This window comes from Thermobia domestica, chromosome 13 (assembly GCF_964235325.1).
Source record: "Thermobia domestica chromosome 13, izTheDome1.hap1.1, whole genome shotgun sequence".
In the NCBI taxonomy this organism is placed as follows: domain Eukaryota; kingdom Metazoa; phylum Arthropoda; class Insecta; order Zygentoma; family Lepismatidae; genus Thermobia; species Thermobia domestica.
In genome coordinates, this window is record NC_137466.1 from 102,483,380 (window position 1) to 102,511,200 (window position 27,821).

At 34.5% G+C, this 27,821-nt stretch overlaps 1 protein-coding gene across 3 annotated transcripts in view; it reads right to left on the minus strand.

The window, feature by feature from the left end:
- LOC145668402 (cytochrome c oxidase associated subunit FA4L3-like) overlaps positions 1-27,821 on the minus strand; it is a 326,595-nt gene that overhangs the window by 158,510 nt on the left and 140,264 nt on the right. For all 3 annotated transcript variants that reach the window (XM_081736201.1, XM_081736202.1, XM_081736200.1), the window contains exon 2: positions 11,513-11,624. In XM_081736201.1, coding sequence (XP_081592327.1) covers positions 11,513-11,551 — 39 coding nt within the window. In that variant the 5' untranslated portion in view covers positions 11,552-11,624. The remainder of the gene's footprint in view (positions 1-11,512; positions 11,625-27,821) is intronic.

A 27,821-nucleotide genomic window follows, 5' to 3' on the forward strand; every position in this document is an offset into this window, starting at 1 on the left:
TGTAAATTGATATCACGTAATTAGGTAACTTCTAAATTTGAGGATATTTTAACTTGCCACATTCTAACGCCCACCATATTTTATTAACTGTATTAGCTGCTAAATAAAGTATATTTTTGTGCTGCATCCCGACACTAATCAGTCACTCAGCAATCAATGTGTTAAAAATGTAGTTGTTAGGTTGAACATTTAGAACACATGGCAAACAGAGTTCAGGTTTTATTATAAAACGAACAAAGTAGTTATTTGCAACTCATCTTCGTGAAGACGCAGTCCCATTATCACCTGATTCGTCCTCCACCAGCTTTTACGAAGTGTTATGTGGGTTGCGTACATGTAGGGGCACGGCCTTCTACAGTAATTATATACATAGCAAGTTTATGACAACAACGTAAGAATATGTTTCATCTCTGATTTTAATTCTTTTAATTGCAATCAGAAGTGACAGACATCAATGATCACTTTCGGTTTTAAAGCTGATCCCATAGAGTAAAAACAGTAAAAGGTAGTAAGTAATGGCTTTCTTTTATGTGAATTCAGAGTCCGAGGAACAGGTTCTAGTTTTGATTTTAATCTATTGCAACGAGTAGTTATACTACTTAAAGTTTGAGCATTGAATTCACATAGTTTGGATGTCTACCGTAGTTTTATACCACTGTGAAGCGGAACTCACTTGCTTTAAACTTTAAGTATTTAACTTCATATCTTTCGAACTCTGCAGGGCTTTTGCCGCGAGAAGAAAAGCTCATGAGTGTATCGTATCCTGTGACATCCCTATTCACTCAGGATTATAACCCACTCTAATATCTTGCCTTCTATTATGCTGTCTCCCTACTCTCGCCTTTCGATCTACCAAAACGTCCTTTTTCTTCTCAGAAGCTTTTGAATCAATACTTTATGTACCCTGCGCATATTTCCCCATGCTAGCCCTATCTGTCATAGATGTACTGCATTTGGTGACTAGTTCTATGTTATGTGATTTTCTTCATCCACCATTTTATTTATTTGTTCTTACTCTAAATAAAGCACGTATAAGAACTTATTTATTAATATGAAACGAAATATTTAGTTTGAGGTTCCACGATTATGCCCTGTAGGCTAAAGATGACTGGTTCCACACTGCACAACAAGATCCCTTGGATATCTGGATGTTTACAGAACGTTCCATTTTCTCAAGATGGCTGCTTTTGCCTCGGAAACGAGTATTCCTGTGTGATATTTCTGGATAATCATAGGACAACTTTTGGACATCCAGTCAATGTCCTATGACAGAGATATTCCATCAAAATCCAAAGGAAATCCCATAGATATTCCAACTATCCTTAAAGTTGCCGTTATCCCAAGACAGATATGGGACCTATGAAATGTCCTAAGGACGTCCCGTGGACTTGTACTATGTAGGATGGTAAACGAATGAGTTGGTTAGATGATAAAGAGTGGAAGCTCTCATGTGGCTAAGTGATTAGCGTATGCGCCTTTGGTGTGGGAGAGCAGAGTTCGATTCCCGGATCGATGCGGTTCGGATCGCACATTAAGCTGTACGTCCACCTCTCAAATAGCCTCGCTGCTGAAAGGGACGTTAAGCTAAAATCAAATCAAATAAACAGTAGAGAAAAATGGAAAAGCTTCCTCTAGAAAACCCAGGTATGTAATGTTTAGTAAACTTGGCTGGTGTGGACTGGGTCTATAAAGAGAGTGATAGTACACATACTTGGGAGACGTCATGAAAAGAGCGGTGGTACTTGAAGGACGGTATGTAAAGGGCAGTGGTGCTAATATTGGAAGAGCGCCATGAAAAGGGCGGTGGTATAGATATTTAGAGGGCGCTATATAAAGGGCAGTAGTACAGCAATTTGGGGAGCGCCGTGAAGATGGGAGTGTTACAAATATTTGGAGTGCGCCATATAAAAGGCGGTGATACAGAAATTTGGAGGCTGCCATAAAAAGGGCGGTGGTTGCTTTGTAAATGGCGGGGGTACAAATGTTGAGAGGATGTCATGAGAAGGGCGGTGGTACAGATATTGGGGTAGCGCCATGCCAAATGATTGAGAATGGAGGCTATTGTGTAGATATCTGTTGCTAAACCATCTCATATGACTATAACCACATAATTTTAACACTCTAGTAAGACATTTTTGAAATAAAGTTACTTATAACAGTTTTATTTCTGCTTTACTTTGAAATTTGATTACAGATAGTCGCGATCCCGGAGTATAACTGTAACTTCAGGTGAGCTAACCTCACACGCGCCTTGATAAATTATTACCAACAAAGCTTCACAGATACGTGAATTATTTTCTATTTTATTCCAGAAAAATAATATAAATATTTCAGGGAAATTTGTTAGTTTTATTTTCGTTATTGAAGTAATATTTTTGGGCGGGTGCACCGGATATTTGCCCGCTTGCCCTTCCACTCCTGCGTCGTTATTATAAGCTCACATGACCTGATATCAAATCAGACACTCTTCCGTTCTAGCACAGAGCCATTGTGTCATTGTTCATTGTCTATGAAACGAATAGTGAAATGCAATATACTACTATCTTCGGTCTAAAGTCACTCTGAAACAAAGTACCCTTTTTTTATTAGCGCATTTTGCTTCCAATAAGAAAAAGTCTGGTAACTACTTTATTCTTCCAGAATTGGATATATATATATAAACTAAGCGAGATGACAAGTGAGCGCGACTGGTCCCAAAGTGAATCGGTTGTCGTGAAAGAGAGGGAGACTTGTGTGTACAGAATTCTGATGGAAAACGAACGAATAGAGGGAGAGAAGAACCGATTACTTGTGAAACCGCGGGATTTCGAAGGGGACAGGGAAGGAGAAGACAAGGGAAAAAAGGGAGAAAAGAAAGAAAGAAAAAACAATTGCATCTTGTATACGTGAGTTGAATATTTGCAAATTGTCTATGTGCGTGTTGTATACGTTGCTAACAAAAAAACAACTGAAATTCTGTGCAATGTGTAATGGTAACAAACGATCGATTCTGTGAACCATTTGCTTGTGCACAGCTTATTGCGCTTCCAGGCTCTTTTATGTGTGCGTAACTACTTGAACGGAGCTAACACAAAGAGATATTCAGTGTTGCCATAACTATATTTAATTAATTTCTGGTGAAATTGTCATAGACTCCACATTTTTATTTAACAAATCGAAGAATGCAGTGACAATGTTATTTATTGGAAAACTTTAGATTGTATACAGTTAGAGATTTACTGTCTTACTTTCGAGGTATCACAGAACACACAATGCTTTGCAATGGCGAAAATATTTCAAATTTTTAAACTCACTCGATCTCTTAAGGAATCCGAATTTCAACGCCGTAGAAGCAAAAAACTGCTATTGATTCCTCAATCTAATATTTTTTAAATCTTATCTTATCCAAATATTTCTCAACTATAAATATAGATACAAATAGATATAGATAGTTAGATACACTGGTTGCAATGTTGCCAGATATACCTTTTCAAACAATCCTCTAACAGTATATACTGAATTATCCACATGTCTGTAAATATGGAGATTAATCGTAAATATTACAAAGTAAATTTGATATTACTAACGTACCATTGGAAATAAAAAATCAGATATATTTAGCATATTTCGTTAGTTTTGAAGAATGATGCCGGACGTTCAAGTTGGTCAATTAGTTAGAATTGAGTTTAGCGTCTCTTTCAGCAGCGAGGCTACATTAGACGTAGACCTACAGCTTAACGTGAGATCCGAAGCAAATGAGCTTCCACCGGGCTTAGGGCATTCAAATTGTTCAAAAATGGAATGTTTACTCGTATTTAACATTTTACGCTTATGCTTTTTAAGCTAAAGGGGACAAATGATAAATGGAAGTGAATTATTTTGAAAACAAAAATGGTGAAATGAGAATGTATGAGGAAACGGAAAACCCAAAGCAAATTCACGAACACGATGTTGTCCACCACAAACCCACATGGCCTGTCATCGACACATGACCTCTTGCACCAAAGGTGAGCGTTCTACCACTGATTCACTATTTGTATTTTAACTTTCTTTAGTTATGTTATTTTGATGATATCACATGTTTTTTTTTGAATATGTAGTAAAGTGTTATAATAATAACAGCTGTTAAATTATGTTACTTTCGATGTGTAAAGTGTATTCATTCTATGTGTGAAGCGGTGTCAATAAGATAAAATTACTTTATTCAAGGAGAGTTAGATACAACCTTCTAGCTTTACCCAATATTTTTGAGTAATCGAAACTTTACTCTTAATGTATATATAATTTCTGTTTCTATAAGAACAGGGTGCTTAACACTGTATCCCACTATATAGTATCGTTAAAGCTAGTTTGCAAAGCCGTCATTTGTTCATATGAACGAAATGATTGTTGCTAAATCGCTCAACGAATTGGAGCCAAACTTAAAAAAAAATCCCAAGTATTTTAGAGAAACGTATCAAGAAATGAATTTCAACAGTTCCCATCCGCTTTCTCAAATAAGGTTAATTCACTAATTAACAAAAATCGAAAAGAAAGTATGTATTTGTTCCTCAGCAGCGGCTCTTATGATTCAGTCCACACTTCATAAATCAGTATCTCATTAATGATTTTACTGTATCATTACATATATAATTAAAAATAAGAAAATTTAATTATAAACGAAAATTTGAAATAACTTTTTTCAAGAACGGTACTGACAATTTTGCTTATAAACCAACATGGCACTTAAAAACACTACAATATGCAATTATTAACTTGTTCTGGAATATCTAAAGGTATTTCCCGAAGATCATAATATCTTAATAAGTGAACATTTAATAAATTTGGATTTCTAGTCAATAATTAATCACAGTTCAGTGAAACAATTAGTACAGTAGAACTATAACTATATTATTTAAAGAAAACTAAAAAAAAAAAAAAAAAAAAAAGAGAAGCAAGAACTTAAATTAGCAGTATAGATTTAGTTCTGCGCTACATATATAACTCTAAATCGTTGGAATTTAATTGGAAACAATTAACAATGTAACGGAAACGAACTTCGGAGGAAAGCAGACAAGTACAAGTACTTAATATTTAAAGGTATCATCTGAACACATGCCTGATGGAGCTGGGGAAAATAATAGACGTACAGCATAGAGTATCGGGAGTAACTTGAGAAAACCTATCTAAATATCTCCAAATGCACTTGACGGCCTTACGCAATGAACTAATGACTCTATACCCACTCGACTGAATCATCCTTCCAGGAACTGATCTATAAGAGATAGCACCTCAATCTACTGCTCTATGATTGGTTAAACAGTTTGGAGTTTGATGTCCCTTTTCAGCTTCGAGGTTATGTGAGATGTGACCTACAGTTTGACGTGGAATACGAATCATATGATTTCTAACTCTGGTCTTCTGTATAGAGGACAAGAGCAGAATAAATTTATGCAATAAAAATAATTAAGCAACTAAGGTGTTCAGTAAGTAACACCAAATGCTTTTACCAAAAGTTTTGCTTGCTAATTAAATATGGTATGTATATCTATAAAATTTAGCGACTAAAATGCCTAAAATATCTAAGGAATTGAAGCTCTGAACCAAGTGTTATTTTCTGTTTTGACGTAGTATGTTTTAACAAAGTTGGCAACCTTATTACAAGGGGAAAGTAGTTAAGTAGAAAATCGTATCGACGAGTGTAAGAGGGGTTTACACTTCCAATCCCTCTTGTCGAGGATATACGTCAAATGTATATCACTGGGAGGGGAAAAGAACTCTTTTACCGATCAACTTCAGAAATTTCTGGTAGATTTCAGCTCAAATAACATTAATACGGAAAGGGGATAAAGTAGTAGGGTTGTGTATTTTTTCTTTCGGTACGAAACGCCTTCACTATAATAATAAAAAACATAGTTTATTGTGTGTAATCCTAGGAGATTCAGAGAAGCATACAAAAGTGTTGCTTGTGGTGTCTTGTAATCCAAAGATTTCGCGTTTTATCGAAATTGGCCATCTTCGTTGAGGTTTTATTATTGATTGAGGATAAAAAGTCCTGTATTTCCCACGCCTAAACTTCCCTTTCACAGGAATTCAAAAGTGGGATCTGTAGAATGATTAGTACGCATTTTCCTAAAATGATTGCTTATATTAGTACAGTGCTAAAATTATATTCTAAAAATGCGTACTATGTAAGCAAATGATTGTTAACGAAAATTACTTAAATGGAATTATGATACAATAAACATGATTTTATTACTGTATATTTGCTTATTTGAAACGAAACGAAAGGAAATGTCTACGTTTACACCTGACAATTATGAAATAATTGGTAGAATGAGAATGTAGAAGGAAACTGGAGATCCTCGAGTAAACAACGTACATAATATTGGCCACTATGGCTGGAGATCATTCCCAGGACTTCTCGCTAGAGGCGAGCGCTATATCACTAAGCTACCATACATCTGTACTTGATTTCTGCTCACTTTCAATTGTATATTAAATAAAAGTCTTTTGCAAAGAATTTTATTGAAAGTACGATACCTATTTTGTTAATGCAGGTGACCAAAACCAAAACGAAACCACCAAACTACCACCAAACCAAACCACCAAACCATTTGAGGGCTGAACCGCTGGAACGCCATCTGTTAGCGACCGGCTGAACAACGTCCAGCCTAGCGACGAGAACGTTGCCCTGTCGCTAACCGGCGTGTCGGGAGCTTTCTAGACCTAGTGGCCGTCCCGCCTTTTATTTACGTGAGTCCCCAATTTGCCTCATGACGCTGGGTGGACGCCGAAGATTGGAAGCACCGACCGGAAATCGAACCCGGGGCCACGCGGAAATGAGTCCAACTCACTGACCAATAGACTACGATGCCATCTTTAATGTAGGCAACGCAATAGTAAAATATTTAGTTTAATAGTAATAATATAGCCGTGCTCCAAGAGAAGATAGAAGAACACAAATCTACGCGGCTTCACGAACTAAATAAAATCGTTTTCTACAAGGATTGAACAAGAATTTCTCCATTGAACAACACATTTACTCTGTAGCTAAAAGGATTTCAGGGTAATGTGTTTCACCAAAGTGGAGTTGGTTTATTAGAGTTTATTTTTTAAACTGTTCAGAATAGCTATTTTATGCAAACTATCGACGTTATCATTCTGGAAATCTATTGATGTGATCATTTGTCAAACAAAACGAATAAAATTACCCACTTTTTTTTAGTAGTTCATTTCTGTGATAAATACTAGAATTGTTTATTAACAACAAATGTGTATCTATTTTGACGAATATCTTCTATCATGTTACACGAATACATTTACAATGTGTCATATGTGCTAACAGTTATATTTTATTATTTTTTTTTCATTCATGTAATAAAACAAGCCTCAAGTAGCGTTATATATTTTATTTTATTTTGTGCTTTGTTTCTAGTTGGCTATTAATACTGTATGTATTAATTACAACGATGCTTTGTTCTTTCTTTCAGATTAATATTGTGTCCCGACTGATGATGTAGTAATACCGTGTACGACATAGACAATGGTTGTGTGATTTCTAAAGGTAATGACAAGAGCCAAAATGAAGGACATTTTATACTCTTTTTATTCTTGTTTATGAAGATTATCAAGGCATTAAATCAAACTTCAGATGTGATGAAACGGATATGCAATTAATGAAAACATAATGAAAACAACCTACATTGTTCGACATTACTGACTTTTCCGAGTCGTATTAATATACACTAATAATACAGTAATTGAGTTTCAAATGCAATCGCTTTTGCAAAATTTTATGCAACTAATGTTCACACTGGCTTACAACTAAATTTACACTTTAAAAAAACTGCTCGTGAATATGAGCTTAGAACAAACTCGAAAGGTAACTTCTCTTGTTCAGTATTTTGACTTGTGAAAGTGACTGATTTTCCATTTCTTGAAAGGCGTTGGTTAGATATTCAATGCTACAGTATTTTTTCCCTCAGACTTTTCTCCAAAATATTATGGAAAGTATGATATGAAAATATCAAAATTTCATTACATATACTTTAGCACTTATAAAATGATAATGTAAAGCCTTTCAGGATCACAATTGATTGCAGCGTCATAATCGCTTGATCGATTTACTCGAGATAATTTTTAAAATGAAGCCTATTCTCTTTCAGTTTTTGATCTAGCAACATTATGATTTATACTGCATATATGTCGCATATATGCATTATCAAAATCATATATGTTCTGTTAAAAACGTAATATATACTGTAGTTTGCTGAATTTGAATAGACACCAACTGTTCAGAAAACCATAATACTTGAATTAATATGCTTCAAATCTTCAAATCTTATAACTTGCGCGATTGCTGATTATGGGATGACAGTTAAAACAAAAATTTTACCTATAAACCTGTCAATTGAACGATCTGATTATAAAGGTTCAATAAGTCATTATTGAATGAAGTTCATCGTAATGGAACTTAAGATTAAAAAAAAAAAAGTCTACAGGAACACATAGATGTTAATGTAGTCCAAATGAAACTATGATGATAAACACTACTGCATGTAAAGTGTAGAATCCACATTTAGAATTCTCTGAAATGAATATTCAATCGATTACAGTAACCGTAATTAGGGAGAGAATTTACAAAACACTATGCAATATTAAAAATTGGCACACTTTATAAAGCAGTGCATCAAAGTCATAATTTACTTATACATGAATATAGCTCAATAAGGAGGGACTAGTTGAAAACATTGCATTTTTATATTGTACTTTGTTGTAAGTTCCAAAAAAAAAAAAAAGTAACGTTAAGGAGAAATTTTCGGATTGCGTTCCAGTTTTCACGCTATCAACAAAAATATCCAGTACCTTAGTGAGTTTTCTACTTAAAAGAAGACTTGATTGATTTTAGCAAAACTTTGTGTTGCTAAGTACAAACTGCGTTTACTTAACGTATAACAACTTTGTTCCCTTTCTTGCTTTCAATAGCAATTAGAGACCTTTTTTCTGGCGAGAATATAATTATGTCTAAACCCTAACTTTGATGACTATACCTAGGTAACTTGGCAATGAAATGTCTGCTCAGAAAAATATTTCAAATGTTTCGTAATCAAGTCAAAGTTTACTTCCCATAAGATCAGATGTGCTGTGTAGATTGCGTACCATATACTTGGATTCATTTATACTATCCTTGTTATTGATATTCGTTTTCTGTATAAAATTCAACCCTATTCAATGCAACCTATATTTTCAAGAGTCACAAATACTTTGTACACGATTTGCAGAAGAAGAAGGGACCATGTTTAACAGCGAGCCATCGTTATTGATAAATTAATAATAATAATAAACGAAGAACATCTATTAGGTAACTCTCTCTTTACAGTAACGCAACGACTAACGTCAATTCTTAATTACAAAAAAAAAAAAAAAAAAAACATTAAAAATTCTAATTCCTAGAGCGTCTAAACATGTTTGCATCTTTGGCGTCTTTGGCATCCATTGCAGTATACAACGGCGTACATAACATATTTTTTCTATAAGAGAACCTTTATAAACTGTACATTTTTCGTATTTATAAAGTTTATATCCGGTTAAATACTATTGCATGATGTTTTAGTTATATATATATATATATATATATATATATATATATATATATATACCTTTATGTAAATGTGTACGCAATGTATTACTTACTTAAGTCGGTGGATTATTGTATTTTAAATAGTTTTTCTTCAAATTTTGCTCTTCTGCCACGCTTGCTACGCCCTCTCGAAATTTGTAACCTGAATCCCCTTCTGCTGCTGTGTCGACGCTTCCACTACCCAATAATGCTATCCTTTCGAGTTTTGTTTCATCCAAGGAAAAAGAAAGAAAGGCAGGGCCAGATCTGTACTCTAGAGAGGGTGAGACAGAGTTGCCACATTGTGCTTTCCGAGAAACTCGTCACCGGTTATCACTTTGTTCGAAAAAATCAGGCTTAAGCTTCCTCCACACATTCGAACAGTTCGTTACAAATCGACACAGGGTTTCCTTCTGTTGTCCGGACAAAACCTTTGGAATTAAACCTTTCTTTCAGTTTAACGTACCACGATTATGCCCTTTATTCTAAGGAAGACGATGATAAGGCAAGTGAATGATGATGGAAGGATTGGTGGAATGAAGAGTCGGAGGAAACGGGAATACCACTTGAAAACACACGGACACGATCTTATCCATCACAACTTATTTGGTTTGGGATCGAATCAGGGACTTCACGCACCAGAGGTAAGTGTTCTACTACTAAGCGACCGTGCCTCCCTTTAGAATTAATTTGAAACACGCTTTCGTCATCTGCACGTCATCTGCAAATCGTCTGACAAATTGATTCCTAACGACACTACAAAACAACTGTTCATTCCAGGTGCAATCTACACTCTACAAAGTTTTAGAGGCAATTGAGTCGGGTCGCGCATTATACCTGATTTCCCTGCCAACCTTCCTACCCATGGAGGCTATCCATTACTCCTTTGCCTTGGGTAGAAAACTGTAGTCCCGATATTTTTTGAAGAGTTGCCGTATACTAAAAGTATTCAGGAGGTTTGAAGTAATCTATGAGTCTACTTCTGTACGTATGAATTACAATATCCTATCTAGTAAACATGTTGAATGTGTAGGTTTCTTAAAAACAGTTTGTAGAAAGCGTTTTTTGTCTTATCAATAATACGTGTAATAATTATACAGCCAACTTTATGTTAACAATTACTCTGTTTCTGCTGAAGTACTACTACCTCATAACCTAGGTAATTAAAAGTTATAGCGCTTGGCAAAGTGTTGATAAGTTTCTTAAAGGTAATAACTAATATTTTGAGATATTTCTTTATTCCATTGCTGTAGTAATTCCTGCAGATTTAGTTTTCAGGATGTAACTATGATGAACCAATAGAGCCAAAAAATCTTTTAAAAAGTTAATTATTGGTATGACGGCATGCTAATCATTGACTGCTTTTAACATATGAAATCAATATTGTTGAGAAATTATTAATATTTAAGTTATGAACTGAAAAAAATTGTTGTCATTCATTTTAAAGTTATAAGTATGTGATATGTCAACTTGAGATCTTAAAACCTTCCTAGAATGGATTTTGTTAGTTTTTGTTCCCTGTCCCTGTTCTGTAGTTCTTAAAATTATACACTGTAGACATACATTATGTGTACTACGAATTCAACGTGTAACTAATATACAAGTACGAAAATACGTATATACATATATAGTGGCGTATTTAAGGGGTCTTCCGGGCTTAACCCCCCGAAATTGTATTTACTATTTTACAGTACATGAAATATTTTGCAGAATTGTCACATTTCCAGGAATAAAGTTAGCAAAGCCTCTCTCCGAAACAAAATCGTAAATACGCCACTGTACATATATATTCTCAAGTTTACAAGCTACTTTTACTATAAAACAAACTACAGTCAATTATATTTATATTTCTACTGAATAAACTATGATTTACAAAACATACAATAAAAGAATGTGGTATTTCAGATAATAAGCACAACTACAATCACATACCTCATAGTTTTTAACTATATTCCACATTCCTCTTCCCATCTTCGGTTGGTGGTTTGGTTGTTGTACTTTTTCACAAAATGTTGGCCTCACTGCTTACGTTATCCCTCTATTCCTAAGGAAAGGAAACAGTAAACAATTATATAAAAAATAACCACACATAATGCTTTTGAATTAAACTTAAAAATTTCATAACTATAATAAGGAATAGTCAAACAATGTAGAATTTAACAGAATTATTTGAGTTCTATGTTTACATAATTACTTTTTCTTGTTTGCTTATTTGACCCCAATGTACAGTACTTCTTTTTTTGGCTAAAATACAAACACTACATGAGATGTGAACCTATACCTTGAAATGAATCCTAACTCATAAGGATAATCAAATCCGCGTCTCCTGTACCAAACCCATAGTCACGAAGGAAAGTTTGAAAAATAGACATTTTTTTCTTAAATTCCTTTTGAAAATGAAAATTTTAATCAATTATTATCATTATTGTTTGTTTGACTTCATATACGGATCTTAATTTGCAATTTAATAATTTACTCTTGCAGTGGAATTATTTCAAAATTAAAAACTAACACATGTAATTTTCATTAGTTGAATAACATTTACATTGTTATTTATTTTTAACCTACTAAAGATTAATATCTTATACTTTAACTTACAGTATCATCAAAAGTTTAAAATCAGCTACGAAATGAGTGTCAATAGATCTTAGACGTATACTTTTGGGCGGATATCTATGTTGTCTCGTGTAGGGAGGACCCTTGTAGAAAGTATAAATCTTGATGACATGTGGATCTGGTATTATATATGTACATCACGCTATGAGTACCAAAAGCAGACAAATTGAATATTTTTTTTCCTTTCCAAAACATTGTGTGGCAGGTAAGTGAGTTCGGTTAATTTTTTTCTAAAAGAGAGACTGTAGGACGCCACTATAGAGGCAAAACTTCTGAAGAAACTACGTGAAACACGATTTGTACGTCATCGTCGGAGGCTCCTAACTTAAAAAAGGCAAAAACATTGCCATATCGAGACACTAATCGTTCTATTCAGGCCACCATGAACATTACAGAATAATTTTGAACGCTGTGAGCCAATATGTTACCCTCAGTTCAAAAGCTGCATGAATCATATTTCGTGTTCCAGCAAGACAATGCCACTTGCCATAAATTCCGAGCTATTATGCAATGATTCGAAGACAGTGACGTGGCAGTTCACTCTTAGCATTCACCTGGATGATTAAGACCAATTATTGGAAAAAGTCCATTTGGTTGGAGCTTACATTATTTTTATTATTAGGATTCCAAAATATGCTAAATACGTGTGTGAAGTCTTCTAGTACGGCTACCGTATGTTCCACTGTATATCGACAGGCATCAAAGCAGAAGCTTTAAGTGACAGCAAGATTCAGCATTCCAAGAATAAGTTTACGCTTCTTCTTTAATCCGTTATTCAAACCGGAATTGGTAGAATTGAACCATTTCGGGTTTCAATGTTGATAATCATAGACCAGATACAGAGATAGATTATCAGACGATTATGGATAGAGGGAAGCAGAGGTTCCATTTCCATCCTTATTTCTATACTAAAACCGGAAGTTGTTGAAATCTACTATCATTTCCGGTTTCTTATCTCCTTAGAGCTAAAACGGCAAGATATAGCAAAAATAGTTTTATGATATGAATCCAGCGTCTCAAGAACAGATTCTATTTCAAACTTTATCCCTCTATTGCAACTAGAAGTGATAGAACTCTACTTCCGGTAAACAAATATTTCTCTTAGTTTATTTGTTATTTTAACCTATCGTAATCGCGTCTGTTATTTTTTTCTTTTTTAACCACTGTGGCTTTTAAGTGTTATGTTTAATCTCTAATTTGGGAGTCTTTTCATAACATGCAAGTTTAAGCCGTTCATTCTTATAATGACGGGGAAAATATTTTATAATGTCCCATTCAACAACAGCCTATATGAGAAATAGGTTCACTGATCACGTATCCATTATACCCGCAATCAATCAATTTTATTGATCCAATTGTTGGCAAGACACAAGTATACTCGTTCTATGTATTGTATCTACCGGATATACATATAATCTCGTTACGAAATAGATATATTTCTTAAAGTAAGATCTGCGTCATATTTCCAATTCTATAAATTATGAAATACGGAATTTATATAAAAATGATTGTTCTGGTATTTATATTAAAATAATTGTGATTTTAAATTGATTATTTGATTGGAATTATCTCTTTTCAACAGCGAGACTTTTGAGATGGTGTTTTAAGTGGGACTCCGAATCCTGCTCGTGTTTTGATTCGAAATAAGTGTCCCTACCGAGGATCGAACGCGGGATAGAAAGTACACATGAAGAAGCAGAAGCTTCGCCACGCATGTCATTTTTTTTTATTTGATTCGCATAAAATAGATTTGATGATATCTCGTGTGAATTTTCTTGTATTGTACTATATACCTGTTAGTCACAACAGACTGAGATGTATGAACGCTTATAGTGACTACTTCTGAAGCTCAAATGCTGTGACACACTTATCATCGATATTTTTCTATTGTGTATAAAGGATAGTTAAAGATCATTAATATCTTCGCAGGTGTTACGTGCAAACGGGTTTCAGTGATAATTAATTTATTTCATTTACTAGCTTCTTCATATGTATATGAGTTGATTTAGAGTTTAACGTTCCTTTCAGCAGCGAGGCTATATGAGACGGGACCTACTGTTTAACGTGGAATCCGAACCACATGAGCTCCCGCCGGGAATCGAACCCGGGTCTCCCACGCTACGCTAACCACTTAGTCACGAAGGAGCTCTTCATATGTATAGTAACCAAATATATTTCTAAATGTTACACACAATATTTTAACTATCATTTTATTTACTCTTATCATTTAGAAATCTTACAATTAATTATATATTGAAAGCTTTTAATTACTTATTACCCTTTAGACGTACGTAATAAGGGATTTATGATATTTTGTACCAACAAGAAAATTTTCGTGTAATTGGGAAGTTTGAGAAGCGCTAAAGTAGATTTAATGTCAGGAGATATGTTTTTCAGCATACACTGTACATTACAGAAAAAAATTAATTGCATCTTGCTTTATAAGGGATCCAGAATACAGCATTTTATACGTATTGTGTTTTATGTAAAAAGCCAGTTTCCAATATTCTAAGAGAATGTAAACGGCCATTTATTTTTTACTTCGTTAATTTTCATATTTTTGAAATTGAAATGACCGAGTTTTTGTTGAGTAAGCAAACCAATCTAACGAGCGAGGGAGTTTAGCTTTTAGCTTTGCAGACATGTTTTAACACCGAAAACCATAATAATCTCGGGTTTCAAATGGAAACTCTTTCCATACACCACCAGAGCAACCAGCAGCGATATCGTTTCCTACATGCTCTTTAAATGGAGGGAGAGAGGAAAGAGAAGAGGGGGGGGGGGAATGATACGACAGATGCGCCACAGTTGGTACTTGGTAGAACTAATGTTAGCGAACCAACGGGATCGATTTAGTGAAAATTTCTCGCCACAAGCCTCTGGTCTCTCAATTCATGATAGCTGTGGTCGTCCGTCCGGGGAAACAGCTATCGGCTAAAAGGCTTCCGCTGATCGATCTATCATGAATAATTGGTATCAGGCCATTTTGAAGCTACGTTACGTCATCCTGCATTTGCTGTGCTTTTTCCCCTAGACCCCTCCATGTTAATATTTTATCTTTAATATGCTTATTTGAAACAAAAGTGCATACGAACAAAAAGTGTTTTATTACATTTACCTACTATCCTCTAACAAATTTATTCTTTTTTAGAAGTAATTAAATTAAAGGAAAATTCACAGGATTGCTTTCCTTTGCTATTAAGATCGTTATTTAAAATTCGATTTAGTTACATTAAAGTGTGGCAAATAAAGAATTCACGCTGCCTGGCCTTGTACTAGAAGGGTATAGGATTTACAATTGGCGATAATAAGTTGAAGTGATTGTATATCCATTATCTTAAACCTAACATATGATTATATTTTTAGCCATCAGGATATAATAGTCAGCTAAAAGTGCAATGCCCTCCTTTATGCATTTTGTCTTGTATTTGCTGCATGGTGTAATGTTTCAGTGTTAAACAGTTTTATTTACTTAGGCCTGTGCACGAATTTTGACATACCGGGAATTGAAGCCCGAATTCGCAACAAAATCAAAAGTGTTCGAAGAAATACATATTGGATCCAAATGATTTTATTTTGTCCAATAACTATCCAGTATATTTCCAGAAATTCCATTAAATTAGACTGTGTTCCTGGATATAGACGTTTTAAAATTATCGTTTCGACATCTAAGGAATTATTGTAAATATAATCTACTGTGTGAACCCATACAAATTTTGTTGGTCGCACTGCCATAATAGCGTGATCCAAGTAAGGAAAGAAACAAAAGAACAAGAAACGCAGAAGTGTCTTTAGTATACATAAAAACAAATAGCAGCATCATGTGTATGCCACGTAAAGTAGTTTGGTCTATATGGCGTGATATTTACTCAATTAATATTGAAACCGGAAGCAGTAGAAATATAACACCTCTGGTATTAATAAAGAATTTAGAATGGAGATGAATATATTCTTGGGAGTTGCAGGAAACCGCTTATTGCTACTACCATTTTGATTATATGTGAACGCGGTATTGAACCTCCGGGTTCCATAGGCCATACACTGAGTGAGTTAGTTAGTTAGTGGTCGATGCTGAAACCGAAAGTGGTTGATTTATGCCAAGTTGAATAGAGGTTAAGAGAGAAAATGATACCAATGCTTAGAACGCTGAGTCGTTTCCAAAAACAGTTTCTCACTATCTTTTTTATCGTTTTAGATCTCTGTAGATCAATAATGAAACCGGAAATTATAATATAACTTCCGATTTTAATGGAGAGTTCAGGAAGGAGATAAAATGCATTTCTAGGAAGCTTAATCGATTGAAAAAAGAAACGCTTCTCGCTATTCATTTCCATTTCTTGCTCTATAATGCTCAGCATGAAACCCGAAGCTTGTTCACTTTCACCACTTCCGGTGGATGAGCCACTTCCGTCAATGAACTAATTCCTAACTGTTACACCCTCTGCATACTGGCCAAAATTGATGCTGATTTATGAAATACTTCCAGAGATTTTTTATCTTCCGGACGGATGAACAGGCGAATACACGGATAGAGTAGATATATCAATAAAGGTGTTTTGGTAAACTGAACTTTTTAAAAATTAAGTAACTTCGAGTGCTAGTGCACTTCTGTGGCCCGCTATGTCTCTGCTTAAAAGAGGCATTATTCACCCAGACAGTTTTTATCTTGCAATAATTTTAAATAGTTAGTGTTTTAATCAAAAGTAAATTCAACTTCCTGGAGTTACAGCTCACAAAGGACTATGGTTGACGAGATTATTTTTGATTTGGTGATTAGATTAGCTGCATCACCAATATTTATATCTTTGTAGATCTGGTCAATATTATGTATTTGGTGCTTGAAATCTCCAAATACAAAGAAATACGGCAAAAGATACCAAGAAGCGTCTTTTTGTTATAGATTCAGCATCTCAAAATAGGTTCCATCTCCTTACCCAATCCTCTAATTAAAACCGGAAGTTGTAATAATAAACCATTTCCGGTTCTAGCGTTAATCACCATAAAGCAAAAAAAAAAAACTCCAATAGTAACAAGAATCGGTTTTCCGTAAAAGATTTAGCGTGTCGACAATATATTTAATCTTCACCGCTATCCCTCTACTAAAACCGGAATTGACAAAATGTCTCTTACAATTTCCAGATTCAATACTGATGTACGTAGAGCAAAAACGACTAGACATATGGAAAAGTTTTTTCGTTTTCTAATTGATTCAGTGTTGTAAAATAGGTTCCAGTTCCTCCCTTAACCCTCCATGCAAACCGGAAGTGGTACAATTAATGTTTTCGGGTTTTAATGTTGACTGCCGTAGAACAAAATGAAGATGAATACCGTGAAGCGGTTCTATGCAATAGATAAGACGTCCTATGAATTGATTAAATATTCACTCTAATATATTTTTTTTTACTAAAACGAGAAGTGATAAAAATCTTAAAACTTCCGGTTTCAATACTATTTTTCATAGAATATAAACCGTAAGAGATTTTCAGAAATGACTTCTTGATATGGTATCAGCGTTCCAAGTATAACTGCTTGGATTTTTATCATCTGTTCCAACCGGAAGTGTTGGAAATTATGATTTGTTTTTAACACTGATCGTCATTGTGAAAAGAACTGTAATAAATAGCGAGAAGTATTTGACTTGAGTTGAGTTGATTGTGAGTTTAACGTCCCTTTCAGCAGCGAGGCTATATAAAACGGGATCTACTGATTAACATGGAATCCGAACCACATGAGCTTCCCCGCCGGGAATCGAACCCGGTGTCCCACTCCAAAGGCGCTCGCGGAGCTCCACGAAGGAGCTCAAGAGGCATATATATATATACAGGGTGTCCGAGGAGTCCTTCCCTGATTACAGAAATTGATAACTCAGGCTAGAAATAAGATAGAAATATGAAACTGGTGTTGAATTGTTTACAAACTATAAAAGTTTTTGTCTGTGTTAGGTCTACCAAACACGTGTACCAGATCTTGAAACCCTGCAGCAACGAATAACCACAGTCGTTGCATCGATCCCTCCAGTGATGTTGGCTAATGTGTGGATGGAAATTGAATATCGCCTAGATGTGCTACGTGCTACCAAGGGTGCTCATGTGGAAGTGTACTGATGTGATCAAAACTTTTATAGTTTGTAAACAATTCAACATCAGTTTCATATTTCTATCTTATTTCTAGCCTAGTTATCAATTTCTGTAATCAGGGAAGGACTTCTCGGACACCCTGTATAGATTAGTACCACAAGAATATGTTAGACATCTGAGTTTACTCTTCTATTGCAACCAGAAGTGGTGCATATCTGGTACAACTTTCGGTCTCAATATTAATCTTCATAGAGCACACGTGGTAAGAAAAATCCACAAATGTCGTTTCAATATGGCTTCAGCGGTCCCAGGAATAAATTACTTCTTTCATTCATTTCTCCATTACAACCGGAAGTTGAAAAGTTGTACTATTTCATACTACTTCCGGTTTCAATTGAATTTGCATAGAAGTTCAGAGTAATATCACCGGTTCATTCCCGTTGTGCCTACTTCCCGTTCTGCCTACAGACCCTCCAGCACTTTAAAGAAAATATTTTTAATTATCTTATCTCTAGGCAGAACGGTAATTCCCGTTGTGCCTACTTCCCGTTGTGCCTACTCTTTCGAGACGGGGAATTATGTGCAGGGAGGAATTTTTGTAGGGAATATTTCTTTAGTATTTCTAAAAGCTTCTGTAAAAACAACCACCACCTCTACAAGTTTCATCATACATGGAAAATTGGTTGACTCAGAATTCTCTCGAATTCACTCGAATTCTCTTTGTGTTCTGCGTGTAGAGGTGATAAATTGTGATAAATATCTGTTAAAAGAGAGGAAAATTAATTATTCGATGTTTGACATCATTAAGTCTTGGTTGATGCTGCAAATTAGAGAAACTGAATTTACCCGTAATAGCGAAAAACTGGCCTTTTTTTGTCAATAGAATTACACTATTATTAACCAGTTCTTTCCATTTGATTTCCATTATGTACATTGCATAGTTATTACCTTGTCTGATGTCATTATTAGACCCAAGCGATCTGACCATCACCGCTGGTAATGCATGTAATAAACAAATGTTCATTTGATCCGTGTTTTCGTATGGGAAGCTGAAACAACCTTATAATCTAGCTCTAAACGCCACTCTCGATATTATACGTTACAACGTTCGTCTTTTAATTTATATTCATCAGTGCCAAAATGGCAAACGTGAAGTTAACATTTTATAAGTTTTCTCTGTTTATTTATTTATTTTAACTGGCTGGTGTAATTGGGCGGTTTAAGATTTAGATCTTTCTGTCACGGGTTCGAATCTTTCTCACATCCTGGATGCTGTGAATTGTCTTTTCATATTTCATTTCATTATCGCCATTCGTTTCTCAGCATCTCTTTTAGACTACAGAGCACAATCGTGAGGCGTAAAAATTAAAAATTAAATATATCGATAAAAATGAAAATGAAGGTCACTATTATTGTGACTTAATAACTCTTGAACCACTCGACTGATTTCGATAAAATTTTCAACATGAATGAGATTCGGACTTGGGATATTTTTATCGTTTCATATTGACGGTGGAACTTAGAAGAGGGGTAGGGAGATATATAAAAAGGATCGAAAATGACCGATATTAGTGTCGAATCCATAGTTTTCAGGGTTGCTGAGATGAACAGTAACAATTCTGATGCCATTTAAATCCAAATTTAAAACTTCATGTCCAAAATAAAAGTATTCTTCCCGTGCGAAGAACGAGTATTTTGCTAGTAATTTATAAATAATTATTTATTTTTTTTGTTATCAAAATTACATATATGGCTCTTAAACCATTTTGCACTGAAAACAATTAACAATGATACATGTGGAAAAATTGTTGGCCAAAGGCTGAATATATATTATAATGCTTTTTCACAATTGTATAATGGCATAATGATCGGTACCACGTCTTCGAATTTGTAACCTCGCAATTACGAAGAGGGAACGCTAACCGTTTATTACAAATACTTTAAATGTTATTGGATTATTAACTTACATGCTTGTCATATGTATAGTCCTCTGCAGACAGTTATGTATTTTGTACGGTCTTTGGGATTTTTGTGTTAACTTTTCTGGAAAGTTAAATTTCATAAATTAACACACAAAATGATGATTAGTAATACAGTATGTAAACAGATAAAATTGCAGACAGCAGCGTGAGAAAGCATAAACGGTGTAAAGTGTACATCTATCTATCTTTTCCTTTAGTTATCGCACTCTTGTACACCTCTTACATAGATTGTGATAACCGAAAGTGGTAAAATAACACTCTTACTTACTCCTTACACAATTTATGTCTTCATTTAATTTTCTCTGTTTTCGGTAAATTTATCTGTTTACGTATTATATCGCTATTCGCCAGTTTTGTGTTAATTTACGAAACGTACCTTTGCAGAGAAGTCAATGCAAATTTTTTTTTTTAAAAAAATCTGAAACTCCACTATCAAAAAGGCAAGATAATCGTTTGCAGAAGTTTATATATGTTACACGGTTGTAACCTACTATTAGATATAGCAACCGTTTAGGTTTGAGGCTTTATACTTTCGTATTATACTCTTTTATTCTATACATTTTTGGTGACGTGAAACACATGCAGACGGTAATCAAATTGGTGCCACACCCCATCGAAGCATGTCTGGTTTATGCCATATCAGGCGCTTAGATCTTAGCAACATGTAGGCTATCACCACCATCATCAGAAGTGTTCTGCCATCACTGGCACACTATTTGTTGCAAATTGAAACGTCTCTCTCCTTTACACAGTTCTCACACAGCTAATCTTATCCGTTTAATTATCACGTGTCAATTGTAGTCTTATTTCCCCTTTACTACTTTCTCTCCTACAATGCCTTCTAACACCTCCATGGGAAGATTTTCTTCTCGAATAATGTTCTAACTGTTTCTTTTCCTCGTTTTTATCACCCCAATATTCTTTTTTCCACCTCTCTCGGATCAGAGGTGACCACCCTGCTTGTTACGCTATCTATTTTCTTACTCTAGTGTTTCTTTCGTGGGTTTTTTGAGACTACCAGACGACAGAGACACGAATATAGAAACATTCAGGAAAGTTAAGAGTTCAACGTTCTTCAAAGGGACTCAAAATCTCGATGCGTGTCGCCTCATAATCGTCAACCTAACGCCTCAGACCACTCCTAAACACTATACCGACATCACTGAGCCACAATGCCTTCCACAATTAATTAGAAGTAGTATTTTTTCACGAGGAGAAACAAAACAATATAACTTGTCTCATTAAGGTGTCTCTTAAAAGCAAATTAACTACCTAGAGAAATTATAATATTATTGTTTGCTTTTCGCAAATTTTAAAAAAAAAAAAGAGTAAACATTTTGGGGAAACTGTTGAATACCCCTAAGTCATAATAATGAGTAATGATGCATCCAATGATGATTTCAGGTTTCCCTCGGGCTGACTTTTTATTCACAGAGGGTGAAAATAATACTGCGAAAATGCTTTTAATCCACATTGAGCATGGTCAAATATATATGTCCGGGAGGGAAATTTCACAGCTCCAGGGAAGGAGGAGAAATTCCGGCTCATGTCACCCCCTGAAATCATCCTTGAACGCTGTGTATGTCGAACTTTTAAAACTACAAAATAATAATAATGATACTCATAACATCAAATTTATGCTTTTGCTGACCGGATTCGATTCCAGGTAGAGTAGACAGCCTACCTATAGTTTGAATCCCATGTTAAATTACCGATGCAACTTTCTCATATTTTTAGTGCTGAAAAATTAACATTGACAACCAAACTAACATTGACAACCAAACAAAAATGATCGAGAAAACATTGCTAATTTTATTCATTCAGTTTTAAAGGATTCAAAAGGTGATTTTAACTTGTTGATTCCTAAACACGTTACAAGTGATATCTTATTTACCCGTAAGATAATGCAGTTAACAAATGCAAGAGCTTTAAAACAACTCTGCACACAGTGTATTAACAGTGTCATCGAAGGAAATCGTGTCCACAGAATATTTATGCTAAAATGTGAATTTGTGAAATCACCCTATGTAAGTAGAAAAATGGTGAAAAATTTGTACTTTCGGAAAAAAATAGTAATATTTTTGGAAGTCCGCTTTTGCAATCTTGATTTTAACCGTCGAAAATTGAATCAGTGTTTCAGAAATTCGACTTAACTCTGAAACTGCTTTCGGTAGAATGAAAACAACGTTCCATGTCCTGGATTACTCACAAGTAAACCTTACGTTTGGTTGAATCGAGTTGCTGACTGAGACACATATGAGAAAGTAGTACTAAATATTTTCAGTATTACAGTGAAGTTGTAGGTGCGAAGCTCCAGGGGTTTAGGAGATACAGCTACCAGAACATCACATGGAAGTACAGAATAGTCTTCATACAGTTGGAGGTAAAAGCCCTGTAAGACCTCTTGTAACGACAAAAGGTGAAAAACAAATATATGGGTACATATTAGAACTAGGGGGAAGTCATATAGTAAGGGTATACCTGACGGCAGCCATCTTGATATCCGCCATTTTGAATTAAGGTTAAGTTTTTAAAATAGGAATAGGGTCATGTGATACATGATTTAAGGCGCAAATTTAATCAGAAGAACAATGGTGACGTTAATTTTGATTTACGCGCAATTGGTAAAAAGTTACAGGGAAATTAAATATTGTTGCAGCATATGTATTAGTCCTTTACCCCACCTTGTAAATTTTGTGTTAATGATAATAATTAAATAAAAAGAAGCTGGATAAATATTAGGTCTATGGTAAGAGTTGCCTTGATGGCGGCTATGTTCAAATCCGCCATTTTGAATCAGACAAAAGTTTTAAACAAAACGCATAACAATGACACCTTATTAATAGCAAATTTTACCATAAATCCAACGGTATAACCATTTTTGCTTTATCATTAACCAGCACAAAATGAAATGGGAATAGCGTAATGCAATAAATGACTTCGGGCTAGAAGTTAATCAGAAATACAATGGTGGCGTTACAATGTTAGTTGTTTGATGCTGTACTTGCACGCCATTTCGTTGTTTTTCATGTATCCTGTTTGCTGTTAATAAGGTGTCAATGTTATGCGTTTTGTTTAAAACTTTTGTCTGATTCAAAATGGCGGATTTGAACATAGCCGCCATCAAGGCAACTCTTATCATAGACCTAATATTTATCCAGCTTCTTTTTATTTAATTATTATCATTAACACAAAATTTACAAGGTGGGGTAAAGGACTAATACATATGCTGCAACAATATTTAATTTCCCTGTAACTTTTTGCCACTTGCGAGTAAATCAAAATTAACGTCACCATTGTTCTTCTGATTAAATTTGCGCCTTAAATCATGTATCACATGACCCTATTCCTATTTTAAAAACTTAACCTTAATTCAAAATGGCGGATATCAAGATGGCTGCCGTCAGGTATACCCTTACTATATGACTTCCCCCTAGTTCTAATATGTACCCATATATTTGTTTTTCACCTTTTGTCGTTACAAGAGGTCTTACAGGGCTTTTACCTCCAACTGTATGAAGACTATTCTGAACTTCCATGTGATGTTCTGGTAGCTGTATCTCCTAAACCCCTGGAGCTTCGCACCTACAACTTCACTGTAATACTGAAAATATTTAGTACTACTTTCTCATATGTGTCTCAGTCAGCAACTCGATTCACCCAAACGTAAGGTTTACTTGTCAGGTTTCTCTTGGGGTTCTGACATATCAGTTTCCATTACGGACACTTTCTATACCCCCCCCCACAAGTCAGGTTTCTGTTGTAATCGATAGATTTACTTTTGCAGATACTATTTAAAGTGAAAATCGATTTTTTTTTGGGGGGGGGAACCAGTCGAGTTTCTTAAATGACTGACTCGATTGCATTTCTTCTTGAAACTACAGTTTTTATTTTTCTTCGTTTTCCTTTCCTTTCTTTCTTTCTTTCTTTTTTTTTTTGAAAGAATGTTTTCAATAACATTTTGGCATACCTTAGAAAATGTAAGACATTAATCATCTACAATATTCCAGTTTATTGTAGACAACTTGTCACATTTGAGGAAGGAGTTCAGAAATTATTCTTATTGTATACTGCAGACCTTATCACTCGTGATATTATGATAGAAAATTAAAGGAAAAATAGCCCACTCTTATTGAATGTTATGGTCAGTACTATACACTAGAAAAGAAGGATTCTAGGGCCTTTCGGAAGTCTTAAACTTATATCAAATTCAAATTAAATTATCATGTATTTGTTGAGGCAGAAAAGCTTGCGATCCGAGTATATGAACCTCCGTTTATCAAATTTCTTCTTATACGGATCTCGCTAGTAAATACAATGTACATTGTAGTTTTTGTTGCCCAATGTAATTTTAGTTCTTTGTTCTTTTATATTACAACCACCATAGACATACACGCACACACATAGAAAGAGAGAAAGAGAGAATAAAAGTCTCTCAAATCAAGTCAAGAAACTTGATATAATAAATATAAAACAAATCTTACTTTTGAGATTACTTTTGTTTTTCGATTTAAAAGAAATTTTACATTATATCTGATTTCTTTTGAATATACTTGTTTCAAATATTGTAGTGGGCCGCGGTGGCTCTGTGGTAAAGCGTTCACCTTTGGTGCTAGGGGTTCCGGTTTCGATCCCAGCCCCGCCAAATGATGTTTGTGGTTGACAAACACCGTGTGCGTAGGTTTTCTCGGGTTTCTCTCACTTTCTTCATTCCACCATTTCATTCATTCCCCATCATCACCGTCCCTTTAGCCTAAACGTATAACCGTGAGACGTGAAAACTAAATATTTATTTCATTCACATTTCATTCGCTTTAAAATCGAATATGAAATATCCACAGAAAAAAAAGATAGTTTTACTCTAATTTACTAGGAAAACATTTAATAAAGCAACGATATTTTATTCTACATGGAAGATTAAAAGGTTAAGTGGCTCTCGTGTAGACATTTTCTACAAAACACGAGAGCCACTTAACCTTTTAATCTTCCATGGGTATACGTTGTTTATCATGTTTTCATGTAAATTAGAGTAAAACTATTTTTTTTTCTCGTTGCTACTTCCACATATTCGATTTTAAAGCGAATGAAATGTGAATGAAATAAATATCTAGTGTCACGTTCCACGGATATGTTGTTTAGGCTAAAAGAGACACGATTAATTAATGATAGTACTACATGATTATGAAAAACTGGTCGAATGACGATGTGAAGGAAAATGGTAGAACCTCAAGAAAATCCACAGACACAGTGTTGTGTCAGAAATTCACATGTCCTGGGGTCAAACCTGCTATCCTTTGCACCAGAGATAGGTGCTCTACCATTGAGCCACTACTCCCTCCCCATAAATAAACAATATGAAATATAAATTATATTTGTGTGGTAATTACGGCAGGATCTAAAGCTGATTAACCGACTAATTACAAATAAATTTACTCGTCTTCAGCTTATGCCTTTATCACAGCAACGAAGGTTCTAGAGAATTTCTACGTTCTTTGTAAAGGAACGAATTCAGTGATTACTCACGTCATCCAATCAAAATACATCCTCAATACAGCCAAATCGTACTTGCATCGTGTTAGACCTAAGTTCTCATTTCTTAACTACACTATTGCAAATATTCACGTGTCTTCCGCATGAACAGTGATAACAGGATTGCTAGACTAAGTGAGTTAAAGCTTCACTAATTTGTATTTCCGTTTTGAGGTATACAGTATATATATTTTAAGAAAACAAAAAAGTTAGCCGCAGACACCCAATTATGTGCATGTAGATGAAATTTCTCGTAACTGGCGCGATAACATATGACTCATTTAACGTATAACACATGTAATCTATAGTGTGCCGCACTTTCTGATTGATTCTCGTATTAGCACTTCTGAATTATTCTTTGTACTGTAATTTATTATCTTAATAGGCTACTAACAAAACTTCCAGTCGATCCATATTGTTTTGGCAAAAATTCAGCAAATTTTTGAATAATCTTTAGTTGTATCTATTTTTATGGACTTTGTTTTACCAATAAAAAACTTGTTTGTGCATTTTTCCTGTCTGTCTGTGTGCCCGTCCGTTAGGGAGATAAATAAAAATGTGTTCGTCTATTCGGAATACAGAATATATCACGAATTACTTGGTCCTCACCATCAGTTTTAGTCACGATGAAGGGAGCCAAAGGTTACGAATCAGTTCATTGATAGAGGTGGTCCACCCACCGGAAGTGGTAGAAATCAACCATTTGAGGTTTTAACGTTGATCACTATCGGGCAGAAACTGTAATAAACTGCGAGAAGTGGTTTCCTGTAATCGATTAAGAGCCCCAATAATACTCCTTAACTCTCCACTAAAACCGGAAGTAATAGAAGTCCACTATAACTTCTGATTTTAGTATTGATCTATATAGAGCAAAAATCATAAAAATAACTGAGAAGTGTTTTTTTAAAGAATAGATTGAGAGTTCTAAGAATAGATATGCGCCACTTTCTTTCTTAATCATGTTATCAAACCAGAAATGACAGATATATACCAGTTCTGGCTTTAACATTGATCGTTATAGAGTACATACGATAGCAGATAGCGAGAAGTGGTTTTCTGTAATCAATCAAGTGTCTCAAGAATACAGTACAATACAGTAAGAATACAGGAAGAATTCCATCTCCACTCTAATATTCAAATTGAAACCGGAAGTAGTAGAAATCTACTACCACTTCAGGTTTCAATATTGAGAAAATATCAAGTCATACTAACCAAACGCATTTACGAGATGTACACGTAGCACTGGTATTTGTTATATCAATAACAATCTAATGGAATGATGAACGCATTTAGGCTAGGGAGTAAAATTGGTATTCAATTAATAAATATTTCTGGACGTATTTGTTTATGTCACTTTTTAAAAAATGATACACTATTCAGTATTGAAATATCCATTGAACCGTCAGTATTTTATATTCTTACATTATCGTGATATTTATACCTAAAAAAGTAGAAGTGTGCCCCTTTCGGGATTGGCCAATTTGATCCTGAAGCGATGTGAATGTAAGTCATCGGTTTCTTCAAGTTATAAAGTGTTTGTGTGAATAATAATGAAATATAATTATATTTATTGAAACTGAATACAACAGACAATGTGCTCATCTTGGTATTTGTAATTTCCTTTCTATACCTTGCAGGACAATCAGCATATATAACAGTACATATATATTACTCGTCCTCCTTCAGTAACTTACTTAACATATTCGTCTGTGCTTTTTGTACATTAAATGAAATTATAATTCTCTAGGTGAGCTTTCCTATTTGATATTTGTATATAAGTCCAAAGAATATCATGTCATGTAATGTCTTGTTCCTCTTTGGTTATAGTTTCGAAATTCCTATTTTGTGAATAACACTTTTGTGTGTGTTTGGAAGTAAGATTTTACGGAAATTTGGACTTTCATTATTATTATTATTATTATTATTATTATTATTATTATTATTATTATTATTATTATTATTATAGTAGTAGTAGTAGTAGTAGTAGTAGTAGTAGTAGTAATAGTAGTAGTAGTAGTAGTAGTAGTAGTAGTAGTA